The sequence below is a fragment of the Micrasema longulum genome, unplaced genomic scaffold (assembly GCF_059751315.1).
Source record: "Micrasema longulum isolate JH-2025_06_02 unplaced genomic scaffold, ASM5975131v1 h1tg001768l, whole genome shotgun sequence".
NCBI classification, from domain to species: Eukaryota; Metazoa; Arthropoda; class Insecta; order Trichoptera; family Brachycentridae; genus Micrasema; species Micrasema longulum.
The window spans coordinates 31,077-55,288 of record NW_028278943.1 but is presented as its reverse complement, the minus strand read 5'-3'; the positions used below and the strand labels follow the sequence as shown (position 1 = coordinate 55,288).

General features: G+C 33.3%; 2 protein-coding genes across 4 annotated transcripts in view; both read left to right on the top strand.

The window, feature by feature from the left end:
• Positions 1–11,955, top strand: part of LOC148274057 (pleckstrin homology-like domain family B member 1) — a 31,828-nt gene extending 19,873 nt beyond the window's left edge. For all 3 annotated transcript variants that reach the window (XM_088237692.1, XM_088237693.1, XM_088237694.1), the window contains 4 exons: positions 424–570; positions 2,492–2,591; positions 3,541–3,628; positions 6,503–11,955. In XM_088237692.1, coding sequence (XP_088093818.1) covers positions 424–570; positions 2,492–2,591; positions 3,541–3,628; positions 6,503–6,685 — 518 coding nt within the window. In that variant the 3' untranslated portion in view covers positions 6,686–11,955. The remainder of the gene's footprint in view (positions 1–423; positions 571–2,491; positions 2,592–3,540; positions 3,629–6,502) is intronic.
• ghi (ghiberti) lies at positions 9,948–22,823 on the top strand. The gene is made up of 2 exons (XM_088237695.1): positions 9,948–17,405; positions 22,530–22,823. Exons 1-2 carry the CDS (start codon positions 17,306–17,308, stop codon positions 22,658–22,660), a joined length of 231 nt encoding a protein of 76 aa, XP_088093821.1. The 5' UTR covers positions 9,948–17,305; the 3' UTR covers positions 22,661–22,823.
• The last annotated feature ends 1,389 nt before the right edge of the window (positions 22,824–24,212 follow it).

Here is a 24,212-nt window from a genome sequence, read left to right as displayed (position 1 = left end):
CTTTAAAACATCAAATATTATTTAACATGATATAAAAATATCCGTTTTATGGAAAATAAAATTTGTTTTATATTTTCAGTTCAAAGTTCATTAATTCAATTACTTTTATTAAATGACTCTTTACTTATCTACTCTGTTGTGTCAATGAATATTTCCGCGTGCACAATAACATTTTAGAGAAATTAACAGATTGCCTTTTTTTTAAAACTTTACATTTGTGTTATGATTATATTTTTTCCCATCGTGCAACATTACGCGGCGACGACACGAATGCACGCGGTGAAAGTAGGGCATAGTAGGGGGATTTTTAGACACAGTCCGATGTATTCAAATATGATTCTACGCTCCTTCTGGACTATTCTTAATTGTATGATATAGATATAGAGGTATTAATTGGATTTTATGTTTCTTTTTCTATTTTAGGCATCGTATACGGAGGAGTAGAAGCTCCCAGAAGACAGAGGAAAATATCTAATCCAAGAGTGAGAGAAGACTCGCAGAGACCGTTGACCCGTTACCTGCCCATCGACCAAGACGACCTGAATCTAAGAACCCACATTGAATCTGCCGGTAAGTAAACCTGCATCGTGCTTCTCAAAGATTGGATGGAACCATAGTCCTTAAAATGTAGCTTGATTAAAATGAAACCTGAAGCTGAAACCTTTATCACGTGGGTGAGATTCATCCGGCTGAACCAAATCACCTACCAGGCCTTCCATATTCCCTTCTCAAAAACGTTTTCCCTCTCTGTTGAAATAAATTTAAATAGGTTTATTTTAGTTTTAAAGCTGATTTTATATATTTATGTTGATTTGTGTGTCAAGCATTGTATTAAAAAAATAAATTAACACGCCAGATACGAATGATTTTTCGTGTGTCAATATAAATAACTCCCTAGACGTTACTACAAAGTTATGTCGTCACTTTTGCTGACAAATGTCATTCTATCAAGCTATATTTTAAGGACTATGGTGCTTCCCTCAAATATGACTACGCAATCTCCGTGTCGCACAGAGCTTTTAGTTAGGGGGTAGGAAAAAAAAACATATTACTGATTTCCTCGATTATACGGTGTTGGATTTTTCCTATTTTGGTGTTTTTGAATTCGGATTAATTAATCGGATTAATCGATTTTTTAATCGATGGCGTCTTACAATCACTGGAAAATTCTGTCCAAAGTAAATGAATTTTTAAAAGAACCTCCAACCTTCTGTTTTGTTTGCCGTCTACTGCGCTACGATTCATTCCCACCTATCTTATCTATCGTGTATATGGGGTTTTGCCAGCAAAATTCAGATCTCGGAAATACAAGTTCTTCAGAACAGAGCTCTAAGAAACATTTTTGAACTTAAATGGGATTCCCATGTCAAGGATATCTACCGACAAACAAAGATACTTCCTTTCAAGGTAATGCCACTGCATGACATAACCAATACTATTTTAAATATCATCAACTTTTCTGCTCACTCAAATTTAAAATACACATTTGGTCATGGTATTCACAATTACAATGTGCGTTACTCAGCAAATCTTCATGTGTCTAAGTTTCGCTCAACAAAGTTCAGCAGTAGGTCTTAGGAAAATATTGGCCATTCCGAATATAATAAACTGCTCGATGAGCTAAAACACGAAAAATTGAATAAAAAATCCAGAAGTGTTGCAATCAAAAAACATTTCTTAAATATTTTTGGTAGTGATAATTATTAATGTAATTTATATAGATGGTGTTTTATATTTCTTATACAATAATGTTTTCTTTCTATTTCGTATGTATTAATATGTATGTATTATGTATTGTCAAAAAAATGTTTTTATGCACAGTCCCAAATGAGTTTCTTTAATAACTCCTGGGAGTATAATATGTAATTTTTGTATTATATGTTTTATTAATAATAAAAAATAAAAACAATAAACAAACGAAATGCGTGATCGGTAGGGGCCAGTTTTTCAATCCAGATTATTAATATCTTTTGCTCTCCTTTTTAAAAACTTTAACATTGCATGTTTTCATTGGACACTTATTATTGAAATACAATATAAAAGAAGCACGAATATTAAATTACTTGTTGATTTAAGTTAGTAAGTACACATGCAGTGCATAATGTTTTAGATAATTTAATACACCAGACCAAAACAGAGATTTGATAAACCCTTATGGGTGAATTAATAATGAAGTGATATTAGTGAGCATGAAGTGTCTGTGTCCGGGCGGGTAAAAACTACAGTTTTCGGTGTAAAATTAAACCAGATTTTTGGACTTGGATTATTATATTTTTCATTACACTTTACATTTATACATACATATTGGTCGTTCACTGGTTGTTACACATTCTATAATGAGTTGTTAGAGCCTTATTGTTCATAGTATAATATATTCGTAGGTATTATTAAATATTGATATTTTTAACAAACAAAAATGTAGGTATGCAGTTATTGCAAACATAAAAAATGGGAAAAAAAAAAATCTTTACTGATTATTTGAAAATTACAGGTCACCAAGTAGACTTATGCCCGTACATCATGATAGACTCTACGTCATGTAGGGGATACCTTCATAAACTCGGAGCCAAATTCCACGGGTGGTCGAAACGGTGAGTATTCATTATTTATGACATGATTTGTATAAAGAAAAAATATTGTGTTTGCTCCTACATTACATATATTATTTCATTTGGTTCAAAATGAAATGTCAAGTTGGTAATGGGAGCACTTTCGACACCTTCTTTGTTCATATTCAATCGAAAAAAGGAGAATACATCATTGACTAATTTGTTGTAAAATAATGAAGGATTATTATTATTATTGACTAATTTGTTGTAAAATAATGAAGCAAAATACATTATTGACTCATTTGTTGTAAAATAATGAAGGATTATTATTATTATTGACTAATTTGTTGTAAAATAATGAAGCAAAATACATTATTGACTCATTTGTTGTAAAATAATGAAGGATTATTATTATTATTGACTAATTTGTTGTAAAATAATGAAGCAGAATACATTATTTATTAATTTGTTGTAAAATAATGAAGGATTATTATTATTATTGACTAATTTGTTGTAAAATAATGAAGCAGAATACATTATTGACTAATTTGTTTTAAAATACTGAAGGAGAATACATTATTGATTAGTTTGTTCTAAAATAATGAAGGATTATTATTATTATTTACTAATTTGTTATAAAATAATGAAGCACAATACATTATTGACTAATTTGTTGTAAAATAATGAAGGATTAATATTATTATTGACTAATTTGTTGTAAAACAATGAAGCAGAATACATTATTGACTAATTTGTTGTAAAATAATGAAGGATTATTATTATTATTGACTAATTTGTTGTAAAATAATGAAGCAGAATACAGTATTGACTAATTTGTTGTAAAATAATGAAGCAGAATACATTATTGACTAATTTCTTGTAATACGTCCTCTTGTTCTCTTCATTTGGAAAAAAACAAACACAACTTATGTGTTAACACCTAATACATAACAACTTTTCTATCGACCTAATGTAATGTTTGTCATTCCAGGTGGTTTGTCTTCGATCGTTCCACGAAGACTCTTATTTATTACTCGGACAAAAGTGAAAAGAAGCCAAGAGGCGGGGCATATTTCCAGGTAAAAGATAATCACTATTTTATATGTGTTCCAGGGGCGGTTGCTTAGCAGCATGTGCATTAGTGCGGTGCCCTGCCAAGTAAAAATGTGTGTTAATAAAGAAACATTACATTCAATACTAGCGCCAAAAGATCTAGCGAGATCGACCATTACGGACGATTTTCTCATCTTGTCTACGCATGCGCAATTGTCACTGTGCATATTGTACAATTTTTTACCTCAAATTTGTATGAAAGATACCATATCTCCTAAAACTGTGATTTGAGCGGGATAGACTATATACATACTCCGGGCATTGCCAACGCATGCGCAGATTTGAAAAATGAAGTTCGTTTGTAACATGCGTAATGATATCCGAATTGTTTACCCGCATTCATCTTATGGTACCACAGAGACAAACGCGTTATACACAACTTTTCCACATACTAACTAACTAAATGCGGAACAAATTTGTCAAAAAACGCTACGATTAACCGTATTATGGATACGTATAACAGGAAATTTAACGACATAGATATATTTACCAAAAATATTAAATTTATCAAAACTGCCATGGGTAATAAATTGTCTTTGTCCGCATCCTCCTCTCCGTTGCTCTCTATCCCTGAACAAATATAAGTTTTATAGTGAGAAGATCTTTTAATATAATTATGTATCCCCGTACTGCGGGCCAACTGTTTGTGACACCTGATTTTTATGATTCGAATAATTTCTATCAAACTTGTATATTATTCTTATTTATATATTATGTAGGTGCATATAATATGCATTTGTGTGTTCGTTTTGAATCAACGTTCGCGTATTGTCAAACCTTGTTTTATTGTTGACATTATATCATATTTACTACATTTTGTGCTTACCTACCGTACTCGTATTGTATGGGACTCGTCGCACATTATTCATTCAGTGTGTATCAGTTCAATTTTAAAATAAAATGCTTTTTTTCAAATTATTAGTGAGAATGTATTTACATGAATACAAACGTCGCACACATACAAAATTACGTAAACTCATTTCTTATATATTATGTGTCATTAGATTTACAGTGGATTTTTTCAATTGGCTCTTGTATTGTTAATATTTTTCTAGTTATTTTGTTTATGTAATAGCTGTAAAAATCCCAAATAACATAAATATTAGTTCAAATTTGAATTGGGTTGTGGTCCCGTGGCTAGTGTCTCGGACTCGCGGCTCAAAGGTCCGTGGTTCGAATCCCACTCTACCCCAACTTAATTCCCATTTTCTAATAGTGAGTTATTTACAACCCGTTGAAAATGGCCCTCAAAATTAAATATTCGGGTAAATCATAAGAGCGCAAATATTTATTTTTTCATATTAAAAAAAATAAAAATATCGGCATTTCTATCTTCAGAGAGACATGGATTATGGACTATCGCGAGAAAGTTTTTGATAGCTTTTCCATCTTCGTACCTCATGTAAAGGGGTTTCAGCGCAGTTGCCAATCTTCTTTCAAAAGAAAAACAGATATTTTAAGATTAAAAACTTACTAAATTGAATCCAAATATTAATATATTGCCATCAAAGAGCATCAGGCTCATCCCTCTTTTTTTTGTGTAAAAATTTTCCTTGATTCTCATTTTGTGTCGTTTTAATTAATATCTATAAAACTTAACATTCTTATTTTATTTAAAATCTTCCGCTGTACAGTAAACCCTTTAAAAGTGAGTAGTTCTGTGTCAGCTTGAAAAATACATTTAATGTTGAATTTCTAAAAAAAAATGTGAAAGCGGGGGCCTACGCAAAACAGAAAAAATCGAAAGGGGTCTACAATATGTACCCAACTTTACAGAACAGCCAATTGAAGTTTTTTTTAATTAATGAAAAATATCATATTTTAATGTAAGAATCACGCGAAAGTAATTGGTAGGCCAATTTATGAGATTTTTTGTAATTTTTAAAAAAGCATACAAAAAAATCTTTAACTATCTCTTCTGTAAAGTCGCTACATGTGGCTTAGGAATTTTTGCCTTTCTGTCATCGATATGTTTTTAATTTTTAAATTCCCTTATTTCAAAATATCTCCTCTTTTGCTTAATTTAACACAATGTTGTAGCACAGAGAATACTTTTTTCAGCACAATCTTTTAAGAAATTTTATTAAACATAAAAATAAATCAAATTTATGTAAACTGGCTTTAGAAAGCTCTGGAAATAAAATAAATAAATAATAAAGTTAATCTAAAGAAATTTTTTGAACTCGTCTAAAAACAACATTAAATTTTAATTAGTATGAATGTATTTTTGTTTTATGTTTATTCTTTATATATCCTATGTTTTTATTTTTCTTTTCGTGTACTCGTATTTAAAATTATATATATAAACTCTTATAAATAAACAACTAAAACAGTGTAAGTCACTCTCCAAGCACAAGAGTTAGTCTCTTTTTTTGGAGAGTTACAGTGATAACATTTACTAGATGTGTAAAAGTAGATATGTTTAGAATTTTACAAAAACATGCACTTTTTATGAAATTTATGCATAAAAAAATTTATATATTTTTGCACTAACTTTGTTGTTAAAATAAAAATAAAACAACTTTGTTTTTAATAAAAAAAAATTACGGTCCGGTTTTACAGCTACACAAGCTTCCTTATCAAGGGACACTTATCTAATGAATATTATCGTATTTTATTTTTTAACAATGTTGTTACTAAAAATAAAATCTAAACATATGGAGATAATTAGTCAAGTCTATTTGTCATGTAGTGTTTTATCTTTATAAAAGTAGGTGTGGGGTGAGGGGGGAAACTTGTTTAGCTTCAAAATCGGACGATAAAAAAAAAAAAATGATAAGTGGTACAAAACAAATTAATTTTATATTAATATTTTTATACCAATTCTCATTATTTTCCAGGTTATAGAAGAAGTATACCTCGACCATTTGAACGTGTCAAAATCCCCGACTCCCTTAACCACATTTGTCATCAAGACGCGCCAAAGACGTTATTATTTAATGGCGCCTTCCGGACAAGCGGCCAGAATCTGGATCGACGTGATTTTCACTGGAGCGCAAGGATACACCGAGTACATGCATTGATTACGCACGTTTCAAAGTATTTTACAAACACGGCGGCCATTTTGTTCAAGAACTATCAAGATTTAACTAATTTTAAAAAGCAAATTAAAATACGAATTCTCAATCAAATTAGTTGAATCTTTGTTATTTATCGAGCTGATGTTTATTTGAATATTCTCCATACTTATTTATGTACTTTGGATATTAGTTTTTGAGTCTATGTATCTTTGATATTTTTTTTTGTCTCCTAGTGGCATTTTCAAACAAATATAAAGGTTACAATAATTTACAATTCTCATAGGAATCTTATATGTGAGAGGTCCTGGGTGCATCAATATTGGGATTTTTCAGAATCCTGACGCGTTTATTCACCCGAGTAATAACCAAAGCAAACCACATTCTTTTATAAGACATTTATGGCGTAGCCGAGATACTACAATGAAAACGAAATTGTTTGCGTTGAGTGACATTAGCAGGTGCTACTCAGGGTCGACTTATTATTTTTTTAATTTTTTTTTGAGTAAAAATAAATATTAGCATTCTTATAATTTACACAAACATTTCAATTTTGGTGGCCATTTTTAATGAGTTGCAAATAACTAACTATTAGAAAATGGAAATCAAGTTGTGGTAGAGTGGGGTTTCAACCTTGGGCCTCTGGCCCGTGAGCCCACAACACTAGCCACGGGACCACTACCCGATTTACATTTTTAAACAAAAATACATAGACTCAAAATCTGTATTTGATCTGAACTTAACTGCTTCTCAAGCCATATAAAAAAATTCAATATTGTGTATTGACCATTTTTCTTAAGTACACTTTTATCAATGTTTTATACATTTTAAGACAAGAATTATCCTCCTCTGACTGAGAATTGACAGCTAAAATTATATTATACGATGTAAATTTTTCATCATGTATTGTGAAAAAATAGTGCCTTTAATTGAACTAAAATGTTTATATAATATAATCAAATCAATTATATTAAAAATGCTAACTTTTAACAAGCGTAAAAAGTAACAAGAATTTTTAATAAACCTCTTTCAAACTTAATGTTACCGAAAAAATATTTATGTATTGTACCGTCTATTTAAACCAAAATGTTTTTTTACCAATTTTGTATTATTTTTTTTGTATCTTTGAATGTTTTAAAATACAGTCAAACTTGGTTATTATTAAAAAATTAGGTAAAAAATCATCAGGTTTTTTTCACAAGATTTCTCAATAACAATACTTATTTACAATGTACCAGACAACATTTTTAAACAATAAACTCATTTACGACCCTTTTTTATATCCTTTGCAAGTCAGAGGTTCTCAACATAAGATGTCGCCGGATATTTTTTTGTAATAACATTCTACTTTTTCAAATATATTTTGTATTAAATGTAATGCAAATGAGGTAGCCAGCGACTTTTGGTGTTCACAATGAACACCAACACCTTTCCTTGGGCCATTTTTCAAGGATGTTTAAGTAAAAGATATGCCTTAAAAATAATCCCGTGTTAAGATATTGAAACCAGAATATTTACAAAAGAGATGATGTATTTGAGAAGCACAAAGTGTTATTACATTTTTACTAATAAATTGTAATATTCAGAAACCCCATAAATCAACAGAAGTATTTTTTTTGTATGAAAGCCACTGAGGTATAATTAAATAGAGATGATGCTTCATGGAACGATAGCTTGAAATTACAGTAAAACCCTCTTTTTACGTTTTTCAAGGGAGCAAGAAAAAAAGTGTAAAACTGAGGAAAATAAAAAGAAAACGAAAATAAAATTTTAAATTTGCATAAAATAATTTTTCCCCTAAATGTTGGGAAACTTTATTTATACGGTATCACTTTTTTTTCTATGGCATCACTAAGAACAACTGTCATATGGATCGCGGTTTTTTGAATCATATTTTTTATAACTTTAAATATTTATATTGGTTAAGTTTTAAACATCGCAATTTGATGATATTACAACTATATTGTTTTTAAACGTTTGTCAACTGCGTATCATGATTTGTACAAGTCAATATGACTTTTTTGTTCAAATGAAAACTTAGACTAACCCTAAAGGAAGACACTTAAACAAAAAGGTCCATTACATTGCACCTGCTTTGAATTTAGGTTAAGACAATAATTTATCCTTTATTAGTTGTTTACCTGTTTTTATTCTTCATTCCCGTGGCACGCGCGGGCCGCGGCATCATTATTACGACATAATTTGGCTTTTTGACACATCAAATGAATTCCAAAAATTTTTAAGCGTAAAACCGGGATGATGAAAAATGTAAAAAACGTTAATTGGGGGGAATATTTGCATGAGAATGTCTGAAGAAAAATGGTTCCTGAACATTTCGGTGTAAAAAGCGGGAAAACGTAAAATTGAGGAATGTAAAAACGAGGTTTTACTGTATATAGGTGCGTAAATTTTCACGGTCACTGTTATCAATATGTATCTTTTTTGGGTCATCCTGTGTAAGTTGGATTCGTTCCGACGTTTTAGCTACCATCGCAGGAGCCATCTTCAGGGTGAACTGTTTGCGTGGTTGTGATTTTGTCAATTATCACTTTGTGACTACTGGTCATAATTTGAATTATGCTAGCCGAAACGTCGGAACAAATCCAACTTTAAAAATAATTTTAAACTGGCTTGACTTGTGGTATTTATTAAATAATGCATGGGGTCCCTGATTACAATTCAAATATAAAAAAAACATTTTTGATAGCTGCCACAATTATTGTTTAAAAATATCTATGGAGTACTAACACATTTCTCTATGGATTCATTCCTTTGTCAATCTTTGCTGTACTTTTCTTTCTCTCTCAAATAAAAACGGTTTTTCGCGTTATTCTTCATTATTCCAAAGATAATGTAGGCAGATACTCTAAATAATCCTTTTATTATTTTAAGAAAAACTCGCATTTAATAAATATAACTCCCTTTTATGACTAAGTGTTTGAATAATTATTAGTTTAAGATTGATATCAAATTTATCTATTGGGTTTTAAACATTTTATTTAATGTTCTATGTCCATAAAAAAATGTTATTCAAATCTGAAATGCATATATACCAAGTCCTCTCATATTCATCACTACTCGCCATTTAATAATATACAGGGTAGGTACTCTCTTTCTCTCTGGTTTCAACCCTCTGCTTTTCCTCATCCACTCCGGTCTGTCCCGTGCGGTCCTTGTACAATCTTGGACGAGGTCTTCCATGTCCAATTTTTATGAGTATGAGAGAGATTTAAACAAATTTAACTATGAGCACTACAATTGACGTTTTGAATTTTTTGTAACCTTAATGCTATCTTTTTAACCTTCCCTAGTAGTACACAATGCGTCTAATAACTATAATATCTTTATAAATATTATAAATATTCGGTTTAGATTTTCAGTATTCCTCCATTACACATTTACGTATCGACTGAAATAATTTGTTATTAAATAATAAGTACCTATTAGGCACAAAAAAAGCATTTTATCGGAAATCGGGGATAAATTATACTCACAGTATACCAATGTTTCGCATTGTTGCGTACGAAGAAAAGAGTAAAGAATTTACGCCCGTCGCAGTCAGTCACGTAGTGCAGTACTAGCTACTTAGTAGCTCTCGGGAAGTTGGCGCGGGTGCACGTTTCGCCCGAGTCGTTAGCGATACCCAATGGTTTTTTCATGTTTTTATTGGTTAGATTTGAAATATCATCATCTTCGAATTAAATTATGGTTAGTTAAGCCATTCCCTATAAATATTACATTTTTCCCTTTTTAAATCCTTTATTTTTTTAATGTGTAGTGACTACACAGCACCGTAAGCGCGGGTGTTTTTAGGACAGTAAGGGAAAGGTTAAAATAATAAAATTACACTGGGAATATGCATTATAGATTTGATAATAATATGTTTAACTTTAATATTTTTGTCACAATGGTTTAACTACTTGCTGTGGTTGACAATACTGTATATGTATTTAATGCTAAGTTTAAATGAGGTATGGTTTATTTATTACTTTGGGAATAAATAAAACTTGATATTTCTCATAAATTGTATATTTATGTTTATTCAAAGAATATCGAATTAGGACACGGACGTTTATTATTAATTTTATTCACAATATATTTATGTAACATTTATTGAGACACAAATCCCAACTCCATGGAACCAAATTCCTGTGTTGTCGGGACGAATATATGAGGCCCTCAGTTCAAAGATGGCCAACGCCAAAAATAGTATCAAAAGCGGCCAACTGCATATTTAATTGTTATGCTAACCTTTGGGTTAATTGTTTAAAGTGTTAATAGCACCAAGTATTATCAAATATTTATGTAAATATTTAAATCGAAAGTGATGGTTTTTTAAAGGGATGAAAATATAACTAAATGTGAGATCAGCGTGAACGGAGATATTCTGAATCAGGTAGAAGAATTTGTGTACCTGGGAAGTATGTTTACTAGGGACGGAAAGGCCGATAAAGATATTGAAAGGAGGGTGAGTGCCGGGAACAGGGTGAACGGTGCACTAAAATCTACTTTGGCAAACAAATGTTTATCGCAGGAGGCTAAACTAGCAGTTCACAACGGAGTTCTAGTTCCAACTCTAATGTATGGGAGCGAAGTATGGAATTGGAAAAATAATGATGAAAGTAGGTTGAATGCTGTCGAAATGCGATCCCTCAGGCGAATGTGTGGTAAAACGATGTATGATAGGTGCACAAATGTCGAGATCCGTGAAGTGTGTAAGGCTGAGACATGCATTATTGACAGAATTAAGAAAGGGGTGCTGCGTTGGTTTGGACATGTAGAGCGAATGGACAGCGAAAGAACGACTAAAAGGATCTACGATGCAAATGTTAATGGATGCAGAAAACGAGGAAGACCGAGAAAGACATGGCACGATCAAGTCCATCAAATACTTGAAGATGGACATGTCAAAAGTAGGAATAATCGGCGTGCGTGCATAAGAAGATGTATGAATGTAGAGGAAGCGAGGTCTGTATGCCAAGATAGAGTGTTATGGCGTTCTATCCTCTCTGCCTACCCCAACGGGGAAACGGCGTGATGGTTTGTTGTTGTTGTTGTTGTTAAATTAAAAAGTGCTATTACAGATTTTCAAAATTTCTCAAAAATATGTATGAAATTGTTTGGCCATCTTTGATACTTTGGTACTGAGGCTCATATGCATTACACTTTAACAACATGCATATCACCATGAACATAAACATCATTAAAAAATAATCATGGCATATCAACATATAAATTAACATACAATAAAAAAACATCTGAAGCACAAGAAAAAATTAATAATTTACAAAGGCAATGACAACAAAAAATATATTATCGTGTCGGTAGTGAAAATAACTTTTAAGTTATTTATTAAATCGGCATTAACATTGTGGAATAACATAATTCAATTTATTAAGTAAAATGAAACAAACAAACCGTCCATCTCGCCGTTAAATAAAACTCTTTTATATTTCGCTGTTATATGGATTTGAAAACCACAGATCTTTTCATCTACAGGTGAAGTTGTAATTCTTCTTCTTCCAAGTCGGTCCCTCAATGCTGAGGATCGTGATCACCATGATCACTTCTGATTAGTCTGTTCCACTCCAGTCTATCCTCAGCCCGACAAACTGACTCATCAAATTTTGGCCCCGTAGCCACCTTTATGTAGTCAGTGTCCATCTATATGGGATTCTACCCCGGTTTCTCCTACCTTCAACTCGGCCAGACATTATTGTCTGGCTTACATATAGCAATATGTCCGAAGAAAGACAGTATCCTTCTCAAACACACCACTGACAGACGAGTTGTAATATGGAGCTCTTCCAGTATCGATGCATTCGTCCTTCTGGCTGTCGGAGGCACACGCAGCAGCCTTCTCCGACACCACATCTCGAATGCATCGATCCTCTTCCTCTCGTAGGCACGCATTGTCCACGTTTAAGCCCCATATAGGAAAACAGAAAATACCAGGGCTTCCATCAATCGCTTTTTGTGTTAATTGATATACTTTGATCTCGCCAAATCTTCTCCAAACGGTTAATTGAAGTTGTAATATGTATAGTTTATTGCTTTTCGAAACTACAGCAAAACTCAAATTATCCAGATTAATGAGTGCCAGACGTTATCACATAAATACTCACTTAAACGTCCAGCAAAGTTAATTGGTTTGACGAAGAAACACACCGGCGTCAGCCGCCTTTTATTATTATTATTATAACATCGCCTTTATTATTTATTTCCTGATAACGATCCGGATACTTGGCAATCCGGATAAATGGAGTTCTACTGTACATGTAAATTCAAGTGGTCTCGTAACAAGGTGATTTTATTTAATACATTGTTTATCAACCTGTGGTTCGCATCCGCAGGGGGGTAAAAAGCGAGGGTTTAAAAAATATATTTTTATGTATAGTATTTTCAGCGCTATGATTTTTAAAGTTTTTAATTTTTATAATTACTCCGAGATCCGTACTTACGTACTGTGCCTTACGGCTGTGATAGCCTTACGGCTGTGATAAGCATTATCGACAAAATCAAGAAAGAAGCTCTGCGTTGGTTTGGACATGTAGAGCGAATGGACAGCGAAAGAACGGCTAAAAAGATTTACGAATAATGTTAATGGGTGCTGAAACAGAGGAAGACTTGGCATGACCAAATCTAACAAATACTTGAAGATGGACATGTCAAAAGTCGGAATAATCGGCGCGCGTGCATGAGAAGATGTATGAATGTAGAGGAAGCGAGATCTGTATGCAAAGATAGAGTGATATGGCGATCGGTTACGGGGAAGCGGCGTGATGGTTTGTTTGTTTAATTACTCCGCTAGTGACGTCACAAGTTCTAGTCGTTCTGCCGATTGGTGAGTTGGCTTCTCGGAAATCGAAAATCTATACAACACTATTATTGGTTGATTCGGCAGAACTTGTGAGGTAGTTCAAAGCAGTAAATTTTTTTCATATATTTTTGAAAAGTTTTGCAGTAGTTAGATGCTCTAATTTTTACCATGCGTAAGAAAACATTTTTTGTATCCAATTTCTGATAGAACTGAACTTCCTTATTGTAAGATATTATTATTTTTCTCTTCGATTTCGGATGAATTATCTACAATGGTTTAAAATATGCATATCTTGAATTACCTGAAAACTAGAAGTTTCGCACCCTATGGGACAAATGTTACAAGTACAAATATACAAATCCATGTTATATTTTTTAGACACAAAAATGACATTTCTAAGATTCAAAAATGGCCAGAATTAGATGGTGCATTATGTGTGTGCAATTGTGCCAAACATTTTAATATTATTGATGTTTTTGCGGATATTGTTTCTTGATAAATCTCTTTGAATTATCAATAATTTTAAAACAAAGTATTAATTTTAAAAATATATAATTTTAGTTTTATCTTCTTTATTGAGCAATGACGTGTATAACATTTCACATGTGCCCTGGTGAATCGAACCCAGGACCTCAAGAATGGTAGGTGAACGCGTCAACCACTACACAACGAGGCGGACTTAAAATAAAATGACCAGTAATGAGTAAGTTCAGTGGTTTTTTTTTTACTTGTTTACATTTTTACATTTTACATGTGTTTGTATTATAGTAAGTTTTGTAATTTTGAAATTACCCCACATGTGACATCACAAGTTCTCTTCGGTAAACTAGAAATCTATCACAACACTATCATTGGTGGATTTGGAAGAACTAGTGACGTCGTTCATAGAAGTTAATTTTGTTTTAATTTTTTTTTTTTTTATACATTTTCAAGAAACTTCGTCATACAATTTAACGCTTGAATTTTTACAGCGCCTAAAAAAAGCATTTTTTATATCCAATTTCACATAGCACTGAATTTCCTCATTCAGAATAAAAACATTTGGCAGCTCTTCATAATTTAATCAATAAATATTCGAGTAGAACTCCTAATTTTTTATCTAATTATTTACGTTTACGTGTTGAGTCTTGTATTTATTTTTATTCATAATTATAAGCGTACAATTATTATTATCATGTACATCAAAATTCATGCTGGCTACTGTTAAAAGAATTTTCATAACCTCGCACCAATATTTAGTAAAGTGTGATCGCCTCTGTATTAAATATACCTACCATAATTATTATATCATCGCTTACCATAAAGTATTTTGTAGTAAATAATTATGTTACCAATTATTTGTTCCATTTTTTAATTCATGTATGTATTTAATTTCAAAGTTCTCGAAAGAACACAAAAAACAACGGAATATAGCACACTTTTAATAAAATTTGTATGTAAAATATACCCAAAACTTGCAACTTGATTTTTTAACCTTTTTTACCATTAAGTACATTTAAGAAAATACCAAATTAATGTTTGTTTTTAAGGATTAGTATTATGAATTAGTTTTATTTTTAATTGTAATGTATTAATTTTCAAACATTATTTGATACTGTTTTAAAAAATCAAATTACGCTATTAATATTTTACATATTTACAATGAATAATAAAAATACTTATCTACATTAAAACCGTGTTTTATTTTAACTTGTATTACATTTTTGTTTGTAAATTTGTATAAACCACTTTGGCTTTGTGTTATATGTCCACTGGTTTCGAGGTGCCTCATCGTCATGATCTATATTAACTTTCTGTGAGACGATGTGGTAGTTACTTCAAAACAGCTTGCCCATCACATACCGCACACCGCACACCGCATCTGAGGATTGATTCTTATTCTTAGTGGTGGGGGCAGTGCTATGCAAGCTTCTGACATCACTGCGACCTGTGATGGATCCCCGTGAATAGTTCTCGCTCTCCAAGCCCAGGTCCATAAAGAGCCTGGCTACCGTGTGGAAGGCGAGAGTTTACATTTTGCTAAATCTCCGCCTCCAAGCCCAGATCCGTAAAGTATCGGGCTATTAGGTAGGGGGCGAGCTTTAACATCCTCAGGTTTAACCAGTGTTCCCCCGAGGACGAGGATCCTTTTATGACGTAAAGCATCCCATTCACATAGAATGTGTATAGGTGTGTGTTTCTTCTACATCCAGAAGTTTGGGAAAGGTTCATTCTAGCGCGGTGTTTGTTCAATCTGCAGTGCCCTGGGCGGGCTCTAGTGATAACCCTCACTTGATGAGGCTGAGCTTTATTAGGTCAAAAGCAAAACTTTGCGAGTACCCTTTTATCAGTTCCATTTGAGGACTTAAGTCTCCTTGGGTGCTCAGATACAAGGAAAAAATGCTAGTTGCTGAATGAGAAAAGCTGTCCAAAAGAGCTCTGTTATCTGGGGCGGCCTTGACTGAAAAAGGGTAATGCAGAAGAAGTGCATAGAACTTCATTAGATTGAAGAAAAAAGGGAAGTAAATTCTTCGCCGACTGGGATTAAATTGATTGGAAATGATCAACCCTCCGAAATGATAATAAAACTTTTTAAAACACTTTCCTCAAAACAGATCAACGAGTAAATTATTAAAGTATAATTAAAATTGCAGTATAAACAATCTGTTTATAACCACATAATTTTTTTTTTTAATACTTACGTATCAGAGTATATTTCAGTAACATATAAATGATATAGCGTACTTTGATTATCTGCTACATGAAGGGAAGATGATCAGTCGTACACTTCGGGTGCCAGTCCAGGAACAATGTTGTATTGCAGTTTAAACGACCTCAAAGTCAATGTTTCACATTCACTCTGCAAGGAATGAAGAAGTTCACAGCCCTAAGGAAAATTGGATATAAAAAATGTTTTCTTACGCGTGGTAAAAATTAGAGCGTACTGCAAAATTTCATGAAAATGTATGAATTTAAAAAAAAAAATTATAATAAAATCGAACTATGAACGACGTCACTAGTAATGATAAAAGAGTTGTGAAATATTTCCAGTTTACGGTAGTTTAATAGACCAATTGGCAAAACTGACCGAGGAGAAGATGAAAAGAACTTGAGACGTCACACACAAAGTAATTTCAGAAATACAAAACTTTGTATATAATTAATCATAGCACAATAATATATATATTTTTTAAATGGCTTAGTTTATTAGTCTATTAATAAATAATAATTTTGAAAAAACACAGAACTTCCTCATTAAATAAATACGAGGTGGGCTTATCTCCACTCGATTTCCTAGGTCAGGATTTTTACCTACGAGCAGCCGTCGAGTCGAAAACACTTGTTTAGGATTCAGCTTTTTTTTCACATAGAGATCTGAATTCTTCATCCGCTTGAGTGCAGAAAGTTGTTGTTATATGCTTGTTCTTAAATGAGTTTTTTCCAAAAACTCCTAGGGAATGTAGTGGAAGCCAGGTCTATATTCAAACACAGAGTGATACGGCGTTCTACCGTCTTTGCCTACCCCTACTGGGAAACGACGTAATGGTTTGATTGTTTCCTAAATTATATTTTTTTCAAAATAAAGTAACAGAACGTTTTGGTTATCGAAATAAAAAAAGATTTATATTTTTTATGTACAGCACTAATGAAAATGGTTATCTACCTAAAAAAAAATCTATGGTCAATATTGACGTTTCGTTTGACATTTGACACAAGTCGGCTAATTCGCCTAATTCCAGTAATCGGTAATAAAGACTGATAAAGACGAAGCAATTTAGCTTGAGTTTTTGCTTGTCACACCCACTCGGACCGGCAGAGTAAGCAAAATGTTATTTACACTATGGGATTTGATATCATATTGGTATTTCCGATACACAGTGGTGACAGAACTATATATGGTGGAGAAATGGGAGAGATATACAGCGAGTATCCTTTAAAAAAAAACATACCTAACCTCATTTAATCATATTCTAATTTGGTTAAAAAACGCATCAATATTCAATCGCCGAGTTATTTACATATTGATTTACATTTACTTAGTGTTTTTTACTGTTAAATACCTACCTGCCGCTTTTATGAAATCAGTGACGCGTTGACTTTGAAATATTTGTATTTGTACAAATCTACAATATATTTTTAACGTTTCGTTCGGTTGACCTCGTCAGTCATGGATTACTAAATAAGAATTTGGCCTTGAGTATTTATTTATTTCGAAATAAATTATATGCGATGGTTGCATAAAATACGGGTAATTATCATTTCAAATCATCATTTCTGAGTTACCTACCGAAAACACATTTGTATCTGCTTCCATGAATGCTAGAAATAGGGAAGTTGTGATTCATTAACATCATATCGTCGGGATTACAGCTTGTCGATCACACACCGTATCTGAGGACATAAGTCTTCTTGGCGGTGCCCACATACACGGAACAGTTGCCCGTTGCCAAACGAGAAAAGCTGCCCGAAGGAGCTCTCTGTAATCTGGTAGCAAGAAGGTGATCCAGGAGTACATAATATGAACTTCATTGGATTGAGAAAAGAGGGAAGTGAATTCTTCACTGACTGGAATTAAAATGATTGGACATGATCAATTCACCGAAATGGTTGCAAAACTTTTTAAAAGCCTCGGAATTCTTTTTGGAAGCCACTAGATCTGTATATCCGACAGGACCTTGGGCCATGGATAGTAGCGAGAAGCTCCATTCGGTAATCATAGAGAGGGGAAAGGGAGAAGACCACAGGATGTGTTCAGAAGACAGATTTTGTCATCCGCAGCAGCACGAAGGGGAATCAACAATATTGGAAACAGATATTTTTTGATTAAATTTACCATGACCTGATAAAAACTGCGTAGTCCAGTGATCGGGGATAACCCAAGAAGATTTTAAGCGCTGACAGATTGAAGGAAAAAAAAGAAAGGTAACCCTCCCTGAAGGGGAAGATTCCCATCGCAATTGCCAAGCATCAAAAAGAGCATTTGAAGACATTTTTTAAAATATTCGATTGAGACATTCCTCCAGTTGGGAGCAGACGGACGCTTTTTTTTAAAAGTGGAAATTTGTGGATATCGTCAGGATAGTAGTACAACGACGGCTTTGCAAAAAATGCGAAATTGACTTTCAATTATATTTGATCTTGAAAAAATTGTATAAAGCCTTTTTTTCCAGGTTTGATAAAAATAAATTAAACTAACAATGTCCAAATGCTTGCAGACTGGCTGGATTTTCTCCCTAATGAGTTGTTCATATTTAAATTTGTTGCAACAGAGAGGGAAAACATTTTTGAGAAGGGAATATGGGAGTCTAGGCAATGACAGGGCTTATGACCCGTCATTGGCTGGTTTAAGTGGCCACTTTACACACTGTAACATTCACCATTCTGCCTATGTTTGAACATCCAAATTTCCTCAACTCTTCCATCTGTTGACTTTTGTGAAGTAAAAGAGCTGAAACCTTTATCACGCGGGTGAGATTCATCTGGCTGAATCAATTCACATACTAGGCAACGCCTGAAAACAATTTTCTAATTTTGTATACTTCTTCTTTTACCAAGTAGTTAATTCAACAATGTTTTGAGTATGTCCAAATGCTTGCAGACTGGCTAGATTTTCTCCCTAGGGAGTTGTTCATATTTAAATTTGTTGCAACAGAGAGGGAAAATTCCCTTCTCAAAAATGTTTTCCCTCTTTATTGCAACAAATTTAAATATAACTAACCCAATTATCAAATGATATAATTTTGTAATTATCAAATTGTGACATAAGGCTGAAGAAAATCACACGCGTCATTTTTCTACGATCATGACGATATTATGATGCTTTAAATGCGTGATTTGTAGCATTCATGGACAGCGTCGTAGCTAGGTTTATGAGCGCCCCTGGCAAGGTTTGAATTTCGCACCCACCAAGACTTATTTTCTAGAAAGAGAAAAGAAGGCTGTGAGTCCGCAAAGTGCGCCCCCTTGAGGGTCGCGCCCTTGGCAGCCGCACGCTCGGCCAGCTACGACGCTGTTAATGGAGAAGGATAGAAAATGTGTTTTAAGTGGGCAACTCACAAATGATGATTTTAAAGTTACCTAGTTGCAGTACCTTGCGATACTTCAACATGGATGAAGAAAGTTTTAGAGAAGGGAATACAGAAGTCTTAGGTATTTACAAGGCTTGTAACCTGAAGCGAGAGACTGATCATCTTACCTTCATGTAACAAAAATGATCAAGATACGCTGCAATTTTTTTTATTTGTTTTTTTTCCATACATATATTATTTACATAGAAATATAATTACAAAAATATATCTTAAAATTAAGCTATAACATAAATTGGAAAAAATGCCCACAAAGACTTCAGCGTCTGAGCGTGGGCCATTCCTTTTTTAATTATTAAAAAGTTTATAGCACATATATATATGGTATGACATGACCATGAAAAGAAAAATGAAAAAAAAAACAAATTAACATATTCTGATATTACGAAAACATGATTTATTTGCAGTATGCATTTATTTTTAATTATTTTTTTTTAAAAGAATGTGTCTATCTGTTCCTTCCATGCTAATCCAAGACCTCAAACCTACTTTAAACTGTATCAGCGATTGGTTGCGCCAATGCAGTGCCCTATGCACCATTATATGCGGAAAGGGAATGATAATGATGACCTCACTGGGGTTACCCGTGTCGAGGACACTTAACTATATATTTAAAAAAAAATATTTTTACATTTGAGAATAAACAAAGAAGACAGTTTTAAACACTACATATTTATGTTTATAATTCAATCAGATTAATCTCACCCGCATAAGTAAAGGTTTCACCTCTATAGCTTCAAAAACATCAACAGACGAAAGAATTGAAGGAATATAGATGTTCAAATATGGGCAGAATGGTGAGTGTTACGCAGTGTGTAAAGTGGCCACTTAAACCAGCCAATGACAGGTCATAAGCCCTGTAGATGCCTAGACTTCTATATTACCTTCTCTAAAATGTTCTTCATCTCTGTTTTAATATGTTAAGTTGTTTTTAGTCCAGTAAAAAAACATTTGAATTTCAATCTTCAAATGCAAATAACTCGAGAATTTGGAAATGAATTAAATTGTTTTTAAGTATATTTAGATTGAAAAAAGCGGTAAAAAGTCTTACGTCATTGTAAAAGAATTAATAATGCAATTTTTTACTCTTTTTTTTGTGTGTTGTAAATGAAGAATATTAATAAACGAGGTAAAATTATGCATTATTTTGTCAGTATGTCGGTTGATGTATTATAAGTACAGTTCTCAAGTGGTTTTTGGTTAAAATGCTGACCAAAATTCGTCGTTGTATTCGTTTTGGCTATCTACATTATAGTCTACTGACTGATCTTTATATGTGCTCTACATGGGAACGGGTCTTTATGAGTATCCTTTTAAATAATTATACATTTACACATATATGTTTATGAATTTGTATAAACCACTTTAATTATGAGTTACACTTCGACCAGTTTCGAGGTTTCTACCCCAGTGTCAGGAATTTAACTAACTTATAATTACACGCGTTGCTATTTATATTATAAAATATTGCATAAAAGAGATAGAAAAATGAAAGAAAGAGAGAAAGAAGATAAAATGAATCATAACAGGAATATAATGATATGTTTATAAATTTGTATAAACCACTTTTTAAACTGTCTTTGATAACAATAATATATGCAAACAAAACAAACCATCACGCTGTTTCCCTGTAGGGCCATATCCCTCTGTCTTTGCATACAGACCTGGCTTCCTGTAGAGGCATACATCTTCTCATGCACGCACGCCGATTATTCCTACTTTTGACATGTCCATCTTCAAGTATTTGATGGATTTGATTGTGCCATGTCTTTCTCAGTCTTCCTTGTTTTCTGCATCCATTAATATTCACATTGTAGATCCTTTTAGCCGTTCTTTCGCTGTTCATTCGCTCTACATGTCCAAACCAACACCTCTTTCCTGACTCTGTTGATAATGCATATCATAGCCTTACACATTTCACAGATCTCGACATTTGTGCACCTATCATACATCTTTCGGCATCGGCGGCCTCCGTGGTGTAGTGGTCAAGACGCTTGACTCACGCACGGAAGGTTCCGGGTTTGATTCCCGGTGAGAACACAAAAAATTAAAATGTGATTTTTCTCAAGCCTGGGTGTTCCGTAATGTAATTCACCACTGTAATTGGGCCTCCTGGCCTGTTGTGGTGCAAAAATAATTGTAATTATAATTGTAATCGTTTTACCACACATTCGCCTGAGGGATCGCATTTCGACAGCATTTAACCTACTTTTATCATCAATTTTCCGATTCCATACTTTGCTCCTATACATTAGAGTTGGCACTAGAACTCCATTGTGAACTGCTAGTTTAGCCTCCTGCGATAAACATTTGTTTGCCAAAATAGATTTCAGTGCACCGTTCACCCTATTCCCGGCACTCACCCTCCTTTCAATACCGTTCTCAGTCTTTTCATCCCTAGTAAACATACTTACCAGATACTTTTAAATTTGAAAGGGATGAAAATATAACTAAATGTAAGATCAGTGTGAATGGAGATATTCTGAGTCAAGTATAATATATTATATAAATAAAATCGGGGTGTGGTCCAAAATCGGGTTGTGGTCCTGTGGCTAGTGTCTCGGACTCACGGACCAAAGGTCTGTGGTTCGAATCCCACTCTACCCCAACTTGATTCCATTTTCTAATAGTGAGTTATTTACAACTCGTTGAAAATGGCCCTCAAAATTAAATATTTGGGTAAATCATAAGAACGCAAATATTTCTTTTTTAAAAAAAATAAATAAATAAAAAATATAAAAAAATATGTACATCTCCCTTCCCCTCCTTATCCTCTCTTCATGCATAGGGCAGGGGTCCTAATTCAGCCGCGCAGTGGGATGACATTAAATATTTAAAATGCGGGCAACAGGTAAATTTGTCTCGGCTAGTAGAAGCGTGAACTTTTAACTTATTCTGGAATTAGCATATAATCTAAGGTGAATACGACTTGTAACAGATTTGTCCTTAACACATTTGTGTCTAGATACATTATTTATAGTGACATTCCTGCTCTTCGGCTACTTCAACTACGCTGTGATCCTGGGAATCGTGTCCAAACTCACATCGCTCACTTTTGATTCTGATCGCGTGAGGCCCATCGGTGTGGGAGGCTAGCAGATTGCGAACAAACAAACAGTGATATATTTATTGATTCATGAATTATTTCATAAGATAAAAACATGCCTGCATTCCAGATGCTTCTAATAACTATCGTTAAATTATGTTGCATTTGTAGAGATTTGATACATAACCTGTAAATAAATGTTTATTTTAATTTTATTTGTGTTTTTTTTTTAGAGAAAATATAATTACACGAAACTGCAGCATAGGAAGGGCGTTTCGGTTATTTAAATTAAGTAGCAATGACAGTTTCACATATTAAACTGTTTTGTGAAACGATTTCTAAAAAACGGTTTAAAGCAGCGTGGACAAAAAATCTGGTTGCAAGTAGGATTACCATGTGACAGGAGTTTGCCGCATTTATTTTATTTTTTAAACCAACAGTTCTACATACATATATATTGTATAAACTCAGAACTAATAACAGATTTACACAAATTGTACAAAGTTAGTAAAGAAAATAAATACATATATATAGTTTTTACATATAAAAATGTTTCTTTCATATATTTTTTTAAATAATGAAAGAAGATATGCGAGGTGTGTTCAGAAAATAATGGGAAATTTTAAATTTCGCGGGTTTGGAGAGTCCGATTGTCAAATTTTTATTTTATTGTGTTGGTAGGCATGCCACTGAAGTATTCTAAAATTTTCAGATGTATTCATTGTTTACTTTGTCTGTGGCAGCCACTAAGGTTAGATGTGTTTCTATGAGCTTGGCGATTTTTGTTTGTTAAAAAAAATGGATCAAAGAATTTGCATCATATTTTGTGTTAAATAAAGTGGAACGAAGTGTGTGAAATGTTAACAAAGGTAGGCCTATGGTGAGTCTGCTATGAGAATAACAAGAGTTTACGTGTGGTATAAGCGTTTCCAAGATGGCCGTGAAGACGTTGAAGATGACGAACGGCCCGGACGCCTCAGCACATCAACAACCGATGAAAACGTGGAATAAGCGAATGAAATGGTTATGAATGATCGCCGAATCACAATCAGAGAAGTCACTGATTATGTTGGCATATCTTTTGGCTCATTCCATGAATTTTTTCCTAATGTTTTGGATATGAAACGCGTGGCAGCAAATTTTGTTCCAAAATTGTTGAATTTTGAACAAAAACATCTGCGGATGGAAGTTGCTCAGGTGTCACTAAATGAAGTCAACGGCGATGCAGAATTACTGAAACCTTTTATAACAGGCGATGAAACATGGGTTTACGGATATGACGTCGAAACTAAGGCTCAATCGTCCCAGTGGAGGTATTCTGGATCGCCAAGACCGAAAAAGCCTCGACAAGTGCGGTCGAACGTGAAGGTGATGCTCCCTGTGTTCTTCGATTTTAATGGCATAGTGCTTCATGAATCCTTGCCACGAGGTCAAACGGTCAATAAGGAGTACTACCTACAAGTTCAACGCCGTTTGCGTGAAGCAATCCGAAAAAAATGCCCGGATTTGTGGCAAAACAATTCTTGGTTTTTGCACCACGATTATGCACTTCATTGCTGATTCGTGAATTTTTGGCCAAAAGCATACCATAACGAGTCGGGG

Excerpts from the sequence above, each read along its gene's own strand:
- ghi (XM_088237695.1), top strand. The coding sequence starts at position 17,306 with ATGTTATTTACACTATGGGATTTGATATCATATTGGTATTTCCGATAC. Across the intron at positions 17,406-22,529 it reads ATGGGAGAGATATACAGCGA|ATACATTATTTATAGTGACA; the intron begins GTATCCTTTAAA and ends ATTTGTGTCTAG.